The sequence below is a fragment of the Lepidothrix coronata genome, unplaced genomic scaffold (assembly GCF_001604755.1).
Source record: "Lepidothrix coronata isolate B3197 unplaced genomic scaffold, Lepidothrix_coronata-1.0 Scaffold31, whole genome shotgun sequence".
NCBI classification, from domain to species: Eukaryota; Metazoa; Chordata; class Aves; order Passeriformes; family Pipridae; genus Lepidothrix; species Lepidothrix coronata.
The window spans coordinates 8240373-8252388 of NW_016690211.1; the positions used below are offsets into that span (position 1 = coordinate 8240373).

The following is a 12016-nucleotide window of genomic DNA, read 5'->3' on the forward strand; positions in this document are numbered from 1 at the left end:
GCTGCTACAGGACATCTCTCAAAAGATAGTTTCCAGAGCTGGGAGCATGGGTTTGCTTGGCAGGAAGGTGGGTGTTGGGGGTGCCTAGAGTGCACTTCAACCCAGCACCACTCATTCGTCTCCTAATGACTCCCAGATTACCTATGGTAGGCAATCAAAGCTAAAAAAATTTTAAAAGCCAGTGAATAGTAAGATATTTTTTGGACTGAGATCTTAATGTTGTTTTTTCTCTGTAATGATTACAGAGTTTTAGATTGATTGAGAGTTGTAAGACATTAAAAAAGGTGCTCTGCAGGATGTTCTTACAGATACTGTATGCTAATAACAGTATTTACTGGATGCTCCGATGCTAAGAATCAGAACATTTTCTAACTCTCAGATAATTACCTGGTCATAGAACAGACTGAATCTGAGCTAACTAATTGATTGCTTAAGGGGGTGTTGGTTGGCGCTGAGCCCAGGTGGCACAGAGCAGCCAGATGCAATCTATTAAGTTTTTCTCTGCATAACACAGGTGGTATGTACACAAGTGTGCATGAGACTGGTCCACACTCATGCTGAGCCTGAACTGTGCCCAAGAATTGCTTGCTAAAGTGCTTCCCACTGAACTCAGTAAAGATGTAACTCCAAAGTCTGGGAATGTGCACCATGTCTGGCAATGTGTTTTGTTTACTGTTGGAGACAATATTACAGAGTCCCTCGTATTTCTAAACATATTGCTTTGCCAGCACTTGTTGAAAAGAGTTCTCATAGAGAAATAAATAAAACCATGTCCTAAGTAATTTTGTATTTTAAGCCTGAAGGCTTGTAGAACCTGTCACTACTCTTCCAAACTCTGGACATTTTTTTTACTTTATAAAATATAGCTGCACTGAACCAAGGACATACTTATATTGACAGGTACTGAATGAGCTGTTTGAAAGATTCTGAGACTTGTGTATTGTATTTTGACATCATCTGAAAGTCAAGTGATAGCACACATCTGAAATTGTGTGCGCTGTTGTGGCTCTCCAGGTTAAAGAAGCATGATTTAAGCCAGAACTGGTTCAGAAAAAAATGTGTACTCCACTGATTATCATATTAGCCAATTACTGTAGCGCAGAAAGTAAAACAATGTGCATGTTTAGCATAGGGAAAATCAAGACCGAAGCAATACAAAACTGCATCCACTAGAGGATGAAGAGGAAAATTTTCCACAGGGAAATTGTACAGATTAAGTGACAGTGGTGGTTTAAACATCTTAACCTAGCCAGGAATTCTGAAGAAACTGTTGTAGTTAGAGCAATAAGATTTTGGAAGAGATAAAGATCTCGCCACTTTTTAGATTGAATTTTATTCGGGTTATGAAAAAGTTTACACAGTGCCCTGGCTTACAATACAGAGTTTTCCTGGCACTCATGTTTTGCATTGTAGTGATAATTGTAAGAAAGCTTTACAGACCTCAGATTATCTGGGAAGAGGAGCATTCCATTGCTCTAGTCTTGTCTCACCAACGCTCACATTTTCCCCGATTTTATCATCATCTCTTCTTTTATTCTCCCTCTTCTTGTGTTTTGAATTACTCTTTGTGGTACCTAAAATTTATCAAGGTCTGAAAAAGTTAATTGAATTTTGTATGTTTTGGCAGTTGCAATTTTTGTCTCCTTCTTCTTTAATAAACTGAGTTGAAAGAAGCCATATGTGAGCAGAGGAGATATGCAATTTGCTGTATTATTTTGAAATAACTAATCCCTTTATTAGAAATGGCTTCTGTGTTAGCATCACTCTCTACAACTACTTGAAAGGAGGGTGTAGCCAGGTGGGGGTTGTTCTCTTTTCCTAGGCAACTATCAGGAAGACAAGAGGGCATGGTCTCAAGTTGTGCCAGGGGAGGTTTAGGTTAGATATTAGAAAGAATTTCTTTACAGAGAGGGTGATCAGACATTGGAATGGGCTGCCCAGGGAAGTGGTGGATTCTCCATCCCTGGAGGTGTTTAAGATGAGACTGGATGTAGCACTTAGCGCCATGGTCTAGCAACTGCAGCAGTAGTGGATCAAGGGTTGGACTTGATGATCTCGGAGGTCCCTTCCAACCCAGCTGATTCTATGATTCTGTGATTTGACCCTGCTTGCCATGCTGTTTAGCAAGTGTTTCATACAGCTCTAAACACGTGTTAATAGAAAACTAAATATATAAACATAATAAATCTGAAAATTTTCATATAAAATCATATAAGAATCACATAAAATCACATTTTTTCATTTTAGTACTTTAAAATACATTATTAATCTAAGCTGAAGGGGCATTTTACCTGCTAGTGAAATGTAGCAATTAAAAACACACAGTAGTGCAGGATTGAAAGTGAGCAATAATGTGCATCTGTCTTGGTGCTTTGTAGTGTGTGAATTCTGTGTCCTTCATGTATTAAAACATCCCTAATACACAGTGGCAAGTTGTCACCTGAGTGGGTTTTTAAATCCTTTTGGTTTTTAAGGCAGATTTTCTGGGAAAAAATTTGGTAAAATGGTGGAATATTTGTGAATTCTTTCAGTGTGGAGCATGTGAAGAGAATGGAAGACATGCTTCCTATAGGATAGCTTTCATCAATGTCTTTGTAAAAGAGCATTCAAACTGTTTTAAGAGGCAGAAAAACCTCTGACATTTAAACTATTTTTTCTCCATATTTTCTGGTTTTACACTTACTACAAAAATCATAGTTAAAATAAGGTAGGTGCTTTTGTATATTGCCAGTTGAGCATGAAGCAAACCAAAAAGTAAATTTAAAGCCTTTGCTTTACCTACCTAGAAACAGTAAATGTCTGCAGAAGCTAGCTCATTTCTGTTCACTAAAACATTATTGTTCAGTGTCTTCTAGATTTTAGTGTAGAACCAATAGCAGAGTCCTTATTAGTTTTCAGGTCTTCATATTAAAGATCTCACAGAAAACCATGAATGCTATGAGAAATCTTTGCTAGCTTTGCATATGTGCCACTTTGACTTTCATGCTGATAGGATAGAGTGCTTTTATAGCACTTCCTTGAAAAGAATGGAAAATTCTGGTTAGGAACAGTAGGTTTTTCTGTATTAATTATTTTTCAAAACCGTGTAGTCTGTTTTCTATATACAGAAATGCATTTTAGAACCACATCTTAAGCTAAAATGTGGAAAATAGCTGAGATTGTTACATGGATTGAGGTGATAGAGAACATGCATTCAGGCTTCATCATTGTTAACAGATCATCTGACTTTCAGCAAACTCATATCTATTTTGTGTTTTTAGAAGAGCTTTAAAGTAATTTTTAATGGTAATGCATGTTAAAACTGCTCTTATTCCCTTCTTAGCTGCATGTTAATGTCTCATTTTGAAGAACCCAAAGCTACAGATGATGAGGAACCTCCTACAGAACAAGACAAAAGGAAAAAAATGGTAAGTTTTCGATTTTTTTTATTCAGTTATAGACCTGATTATGTGCTTCACTAAATTCGTTTTTGGCTTTGGTTCGTCTGTTGTTCTTGGAAAATTCATCTCTTGAATCAAAAGAGGATGCTTTGATGACAAACCTTGCAGCCACAACACTTATGCTTCTGCTTTCCTTTTGCATCTTGGAGACTGTTGTCAAAATAAACATTGTTCACAAAATCTGGACATTACAATACTCAGACAATATAAAAAGAATTTATTAAAAAAAAAAGAGAACCAAACCTTACTGAAATGTCATGGCAGGCAGAATTTCTCATATTTAATACAATTCATGTGCTTGCATAGAACCTTTTTCTAGTGTAAAGAACTCTTACTCAAAAGTCATGGTTTCTTAGTAAGCTTTTTTCTTTTAAATGCTAGTATATAAGGAATATATTTACAAAAGCAATATAATATATTCCTTTAAAAAATTACACAAAACCAAGCAAACTCTAGTTGTTATGAATGTCTGTAATAAATTCTTTCTGAATCCCAACTGTAGCTCAGTATAAGGTTTTGCAGATGATGCAGAAATTGAGACTTGACACTTGGCTATTTATTTCAAAATTTATACAGGTCATTTGGGTAGGTCACTAGTAGCAGAAGTGTCAAATAATAATCATGGCTTTGAAAGCACAGCTAGCATTTGATTTGAAAAACTGGATTTAAAACAAAATATTAGCAGCTTGTATCTGGGCTTAGAGATTAAATCTCATAAAACGAATCCGGAAAGATGAATGGGATTCTCTCCTTCAAAATAATAATGTTTTTCAACTTTAAGGCCATTAATATGAGGAAAAGAGATCAACTTGCATGGTTCATGCTAAATATCACTTCCTGATGTTTGCACAGGATCTAGATATTTTGATCTATCTCTTTGTCCTGCCCTTGGTACCTTTCTTTATTATTACACATAGTTAATAATTACTAGAAAGTTTTTGCTGGAACAGTACTTTATAAGTTTATAATAATTTTATATGATTGACATTTCCAAATACTGCTTTATTTTTGTCTCATTGCAAACATATTGAGGAACATGTAAATAGGTAGAGAGTGATTCGTGTCCTTACATCACGCATAATGTATTGGCCTTAAGGTGACTTATTTTTACATACCCTTAATGTATGCTTTTAAGAACTTCAGTATCATTGTTAAAATAAGGGAGTTAAACTTTTTCAATACCCTATTTGAAACTATGGACAGGAAAAATGAAGCAAAGTATCCTCCCATAAAGATCTATCTTATTTAAACTTGAAGAATTTGTGCAGGTTCATGTTTCAGATGATGCTTATATGTAAGCACAGAAGGCTTGGGAGGTTTTTTTTGCTTTACCTTCATATCGGAAGAAACTAGATGAATTGTGCTTTTACATCTTCAGGAAAATAAATAAATTATTTATAATGTAATAAGTTAAATGGTCAAGTTTTATGTGATAACATGGTTTACTAAAGTAATACTTTTTACTCCATTGTTTGGAGTATAATTTCTCCTTAGACATTTAACCTACAAATTACCAACAGATTTAATGTGAGTGTCACTGACATCTCCTAAAAACTTGGATAGTAAAGAATACATTCCCTTCTTAAATTGTTTTCTAGTCTTTCCTAGAGCATCACAGTTACAAGATAGTAACCATCATCACAAATATGTATGATTTTTGCCCAGCATTCTGTCTGCCTCTTTAGTATTAAAGTATTCACACTTAAACTGAAGAGAATCTCTCAAATTCTGGAAATCTTTTCAACAATTTAATTCATATATCACCAACACACTTTTTAAAGTTTTATTAGACTTTTATTACCTGTTCTTCCATGTTAATGCCATTCCATTTACCTGTGTTATCACTTGTGGTAATTGGATCACTGTTCCAGTACAAAGTAGTGTATAACTGCTTATTGGAAATGGTGTGATTTTTGACTGTAGTGTTGTCTAAAGATGTTGAGGAGCGAGATCCACTTAACAAATACCGGTTCAAACAACTGTTAATTCTGCAGAATGCTGTTTGATGCTGGCAAGCAGAGCTTGGAGAGATGGGATATGGTTGTTCTGTAAAACCTCAGAACTGTTTGTCTGCTTCAGACCTCTGTTTACAAGCACTGAGGTGGAAGATTAATTTCTTCAGTACAGCCCCAAGGTGGTCACCCACATCCAGTTTCAAGATCAATTTGTAGAGTAACTAGGTCCAAAAGCTAGTCAAACTCAGGTTTTCATTGTGCAGAATAAAGCACATTTCAGTAATGTGTAGCTGCTGGCCAAACTTCTGTTTCCTATCTGTAGCTGTTTTGACTAAGAAGCTGTGGGAATTTGCTAGGATTTTTTTTAAACTGGAAAACAGATATGTTTTGCTCTTATCAGAATCAGGCACATTTCAATTAAAAACAAAGCACACATGTAGGAACTCAGCATACATACTTATGTTGATATATATAGTCCCTGACCAACTATGCTTACTGTTTTTCCAAACTTATGCTTTTGTTTGCTTATTCAGTGAAGATGGCAGTTGGCTGTCTAATATTGTTGACAAACTCATTATATCAAACTATTTCATTTATTTTGTTATCTCTGAATACAAGTTCAAGAAAAGTAGAATGAAAGAAAATCGAGTTAATTGTTGTTGCAGGAAACTCTTTTTAATTTATTTGATATACTTTTGATGTGACTATCTGAATGAAAACAAATTAATGTATTAACTCCTTAATTAAGTCTGAAGACTCTTAAGTCCCATTTGGCTTACAGATGCTAGATGATGCTTCTAGCAGCAAACATTAATCATACTACCGAAGTCCCTACTGACTTAGAGTGCTGCTGCTTTAAATGGTGAGGGATGGATTTATGTTTGTTGCAGTAAACTAAGCAGGATTTTTGCATTGGACTTTCATGGCCAGATTTTGGTATCAGGGGGACCACGTTTATGTGCAGTTTCTCAGTTGTCCTGGAAAACAGATGTTGGTGAATATGCAGCAGAAGTGTTTTGGTCATGTTCCTTTTCATGGGAAGGCTACATACAAAGTTGACTAAGTTCTCTGAAGTTTTATGGAAAAGAAAATGTGGAATTATAATATTTATTTGAGTAGCATATTCCTGAACTCCCAACACTGTGCAGGTCTGGCAGCTCCATTAGCAATAAAAGATACTAACTTTGAATTATGTAATATATTAAGTTTAGTCATCTTCTTCACTTAGATTGTTTTTTCAAGATTAATTACTTTTCCATATTATTGCTGAGATGATTCAGAGGATTGTTTGGAAACCCATCATCACCAGCCATGAGGCGTCCTGGGGAGTTGGGACATCTAAGAAATACTAGAGAGCATCTCTATAATATTATTATAAGAGATGCTACAGAAAGCTCAGACTTGACATTCCAGCAAATTTCGCAAATAAGCAAGAATTCAAACCCTTTGTTTTCAAAACAATACAGCACTTTTGTTCAGACTTTGAAGATCACCACTGGGGTACTAGAAGAGCATTACACACATACTTGCATTCTAGTAGCTTTTTAAAATTGGAAAAAAATTTGGACTTGAGGCTCATTAGTGAACATTGACATATGAGAAGGCAGAAGTTTACTTGCTGTTGACTTAAGTCTGGAGTTTTTTTCTTTTCATTCTTTTTTTTTTTTAAGATATCTGGAGAATAAACTTTGTAATATGAAATTGCTGACTAAATCAATTTTTCTTAGCAGAAGAGAAAGAAAACTCAAAGTTGATATTTTAAAGCAATTTGTTCTGGCTTCCTATTCTGAGTACTTTAAGTTAAACAAGAATTTATGGTAGGGTTGCGCAAGTCATACAGTTAACTAAATGCATAGATTAATCGGTTTGTAGGTTAAAAGGTTGTAAAAGAAAGGCTTTTTGGCATCACTTCCCAAGGCGACTTTGTCATTCATTTAGTTGCTGCTGTGTCAGGCTTACAAGGATGAGAACACTTGTATATGGCAATTTTAATACCTGTTTTTCTGTGCAAAATTCCCTGGAGTAATTTTATACATGACTATTCAGAGCAATGAACTTACTGAAACTAACTAATTAGAAATGCATTATATGTCCCAAATTGCAATTGTTGGTGAACAAATACAAATTGTTCAGAAACTGATAGATTCTTTGCTTGGTAAGACAGTCTTTTTTTTTTTCCCTGTAGACTGTGTTAGTGCTATTACAACAAGGATGTCCCTAACGTTGTCAAATCTTGATTAGAGTAGCTGTGATTTAGAAATTTCATTAGAAAAGTCTTTTATATTTTAGAGATTCAAATTACATTTACTGAAAAAAACCCTACAGAATACTAAACTATTACTACAATTACTCCCTTTTCAAAAGACTGTAATGTTAAGAATAGGTAATAAAATGATCATATCTTACCTTTGAAATGTGAAATAGCTGTATAGTACAAAATGGTGAAGGATTGAAGGCTGAAAAGCCAATATTAGGAATACTGAGGGAATGTTTAAGAGACTTAAAATATCAAAGGTGCAGTGACCATAATAAGAAAGAAGAACTTGTAAGCAGTGATAGAAGAGGCCAAAAACCAGCCTGCTTTTTTACTGGAGTTGTTTGTAAGAAATAAGACTTAACTTCTCTTTTGTAGTAATTACAGTGGTTTTGGAAGTTTTAATCTGTTTTGTATTTATGTGGCCGCTTCACTCAGTATCTTCCCATTTTAGGTGTAATGTTAAGTAAGTAATCTTAAGGTTTAATTTCTTCTACTCCATATTAACACTCAAATGTTTCTTTTTTTTAATCATGCCAAAAGAGCTGTTGTGCAAGTTTAATATGCCTTATTTATTTAGAAATAACACTGTAGCAAGGTATTATAGGCTCATAAGTCTCCTATTTCAGTGGACTTTGAGATCTGGCATTATATTTTGTTTCCTGACCTTCCAGCATAAACAATAGTGTTGTTTGGTTTTGACACTTGAGGTGAACAGATCATAGATCTACATTAATTAGCCATTGATTTTAACATCCTACTTCTTTAGGATGTATCGAGCTCCAGGTGTCCCCACCTCCCACCCCCTGGTGGACTGAGGGACAAATGCTGCCACACATCCTGCTGACACTGAAATTAACAATACATCCTCTGTCAGTATAACCCCGTATTTTATGTTTTTGCTTTCATTAAGAGGCAGTTAACATGTGGAAAAGAGTGACAAATACTCTGTCCCTCTCTGCCCAAAAGAAAATTGTATAATCTGTTGAGGACTGATGAGATTTATAGGGTACTACCACTGAAGTGTGTCTATTCTTTATGTATATGGACAGTTTATTTTAACTGTTGTTAAACTAGTCTAAATTAGTTTGACTTCTTCTGTGTTCTGTTTTCTTACTAGTAAAATAAAACTGACTGTAGTTCATGCCATCACAAAAGTGCTTGTTGTGGTAATATCTGATGTGATTTTTAGGAGTTATAGAAAACTCATTCAGTAACTAATAAAGCAGCTTTGAATTGTTTTATCTTATAGAAGCATGAAATCTTAGAGCAAAGTATAAGACTCTCATGATTTGACACTGCTTCAAATAGTTTTAAACTGATATTTGCCTTGATAATAATTAATTTGATCATTTTTCAGAAGTTTTTTGTTTCTCAGTTAAGTACAAAGAAAAAAAAAGGCAGATTTCTTTCCTGAGCTGAAGTTATAACAGAAATTAGTAAGTCACAGAATAATTTTTAATGCATTATTATGTATTTTTCTCTTACATGTTTTCCACAGCTTGCACTGAAGGACCCTGTACACACTGTGTCATTGCAGCAGTTCATCTATGAGAAGCTAAAGGCACAGCAGGAATTAGTGGGAGAACAAGGTTTTCAGGCCCTTATGGAAACTGTGGATACAGAAATAGTTGCCCAGCTACAAGAATTTTTACAAGGCTTCTAAACAAGCAGAAGAAAGATTTTTTTTTTTATGTACAATTTTTCTTTAAAAAAAAAAAAGACAGAAGTTCTATCTTGTATGGAAGAGCCTAATGGAAGGTGAAAATGACTTGTGTTAAAAAATAAAAATAAGTTTCTGCTGTTGCTTTTAAACCATTCTCCTTTGTTATTCTTTTTAATAATATACTAAGGGTTTTATCATTAAACTAACATTTCTATGACTCCTAACATGGTCCATGCTGTCCTAGGTAGTACCTTTTTTTTTTGGTACCATTACTGACCTTTTTGTTCACAAAACTATGTCATAAAGGCAGAGATCTGCAGGAACTTACTAATGTGTATTAATGGGAAGAGTCTGTTAATTCAGCACTATAATTCAGTATCAGGAGCTGCTTCTTTTCATATTGTATACCTATAACTTTCTCCCCTTTCTGTTAGTCTTTCTTGACTGTATGTTCAACCATACAAGCAGAAAGAGTTACGAAAACAGTAAGACTGTGAGCAGAAATATTCCTTTTTGAGATAAAGATAATTCCCATTTGAATTGTCTCAGAGAAAAAGAAACTTAGATTGTATTTGATGAGTTGCTAGAGAACATCAGTGTATATTGCTCTCTGAAGATGTGGCTTTTCATTTTTGTTACCAAATACTTTATTTTTCTTAAGAAAAAATTTTTTCAGTTCCTTCTATTTCAGTTCTAGCTATCATAACACAGAGAAGCTCACCATAGGTAGATGAATAATTAATTCCAATTGATTTGTGGCTGTACCTGGACTACTTAAAGTTGCCATGTTCAATATCTCTATTATCTGCATGTTTTCATCAGAGGCATGTCATCAGGATACTTCAGAATTGTTGCTGAAAAGTTTAGGCCCCAATGGTCACAGTTGAAATAATTATTTGCAAACATAAGGCTTACTTTTATTTATTTATTAGTTACCTGCAGCAATCACAGGGTAAAGCTGCTCCTTTTTGTATGCCTCTGTCTTTTGTACCTTACAGATGGAAGAGGGAAGAGAAGGCTCATTTCCATTTTCAGAATTTTTCCTTTACAGGACTGATCTTCCACCTTCAAAGCTGCAATGAACTTTGTTTGCTTTACTAAGAGATGATTCAGCTATTAAGTCAGATTTTTTTTTCCAGGGGGTTTAGCTGTTTAAAAAGACCTACAAGCTTTGATAATCTTACCAGATAACCAGATGCTTTTAAAAATCTGACCCTTTGGGGAGTAATCGTTTTCAAAACCTTTCTTCATTGCAGAGGAAGCCTGGCCTTTCTCTCCTCTTTTGGCATTAGTGTCAGAGGCTGGTGAAGATCTCACATTTCTGAATGCAAAACCTCCCCTATTCCCTGCTGCCAGCATCTGCCAGCAGAAGTGGTGTGGTAACTTTTTGTTTTCTGCTTTTTACTTTGGCATAGGGAGGTTTGCTAGAAGAATTATTACAATTTGTCTGTATGTGATCTGCATGTCATTTCCTCAATCATCCACCAACACCAAGTCTGATAATTAAAGAGTTTTATCTGGTTACACTTGGTACTTGCAAGGGAAGGCACTTACTGTGCTGATGGTCTCTTTCAGATGTGAACCACAGTTACCAGAACCTGGAGCATTTCACTAAATTTGCATTTGTTGCACAGTTAATCTGCAGAGCCCCTGAGCTTTTGGATCAGTGTAAAACTAGTGCTGATCTGGTAGGCCTCACATTAGCATGACTGCGTGGCGTACATAAAAACATCATGTCAGGGAGCAGTACTTTTCTGTCACCACTCAGCAAAGTCACTTGCTTGGTGCTGAATAGTGGTTCCTGATGTCTCAGAGAAAGGCAGGTACTCCCTGCTGTAGTCCAACCCTGGCCTAAAGGCTGCTCTCTACTGTGTGGCCAGGCCACCAAGCTCCCTGTGCTGCCTCCTGCAGGCAACTGAGCCAGATCCGCCTGCCTGTGTCATTCTCTGGGCAATTCCAGTCCTCATTGCCTCATGTGGTGGAGTGTTAACTGCAGTTTATTTTAGTGCATGATAACTAATGTTGGTAGAGACCCTGTCAAGAATGATGGGCATACTTTTGGCTAATAACAGCATGATAACGTTGTAACTAACTTTCTGAGTAGTCTCTGAGTAACTGCATATGTTCATTTCATATGCATTAGGGAACAAGTTAAATTTGTTACTAAGTGTTTAGCTTTTCATCTCGGAAGATTTTACTCCAAGGCTTGGACTATAAATGAAAACATCATCATCATAACTGTTTATATGACAACCACTGTCAATGAACACACTGCAAAACAAGTGGCCATCTGCACTCAGCAACTATCTAGTAGTCAAAGTGGAGAAATTTCATCTTGAAATAGCAGAAAAGCCCTATATACTATCCTTATATATTAAATCCTTATATATAGGGTTAAAGTTTCACTGGAAGATTGTGGAGTAGGACTGCAGCAAGCTATAGCCCTTTATGATGTTGTTGAAATTTCTAACTTTAGTCTCCAGGGGAGGAAGCAAAATCAAATACAACAAATGGTCTGACATCGAAACAGTAAAATACAGTTTCTGAAATTCTTATGAAGGAGGATCTTTGGTTGTGTTGCCCTTTAGGCTTTGATTTTCAAGACAAAAAGTAATTTAAATTGGGATTTTTTTTTTCCTATAACACAATTAAACTCCTGAGGGTTACGGATGTTATCAGTTTAGCTTGGCAATGACTAAGA

At 35.4% G+C, this 12016-nt stretch overlaps 1 protein-coding gene across 4 annotated transcripts in view; it reads left to right on the plus strand.

Moving 5' to 3' along the window:
• Positions 1 to 9396, plus strand: part of IPO11 (importin 11) — an 80796-nt gene extending 71400 nt beyond the window's left edge. For 3 of the 4 annotated variants that reach the window (XM_017811285.1, XM_017811287.1, XM_017811286.1), the window contains exons 31-32: positions 3323 to 3407; positions 9151 to 9396. In XM_017811285.1, coding sequence (XP_017666774.1) covers positions 3323 to 3407; positions 9151 to 9315 — 250 coding nt within the window. In that variant the 3' untranslated portion in view covers positions 9316 to 9396. The remainder of the gene's footprint in view (positions 1 to 3322; positions 3408 to 9150) is intronic. The other variant, XM_017811288.1, reaches the window with a different exon arrangement.
• Positions 9397 to 12016: the final 2620 nt, after the last annotated feature.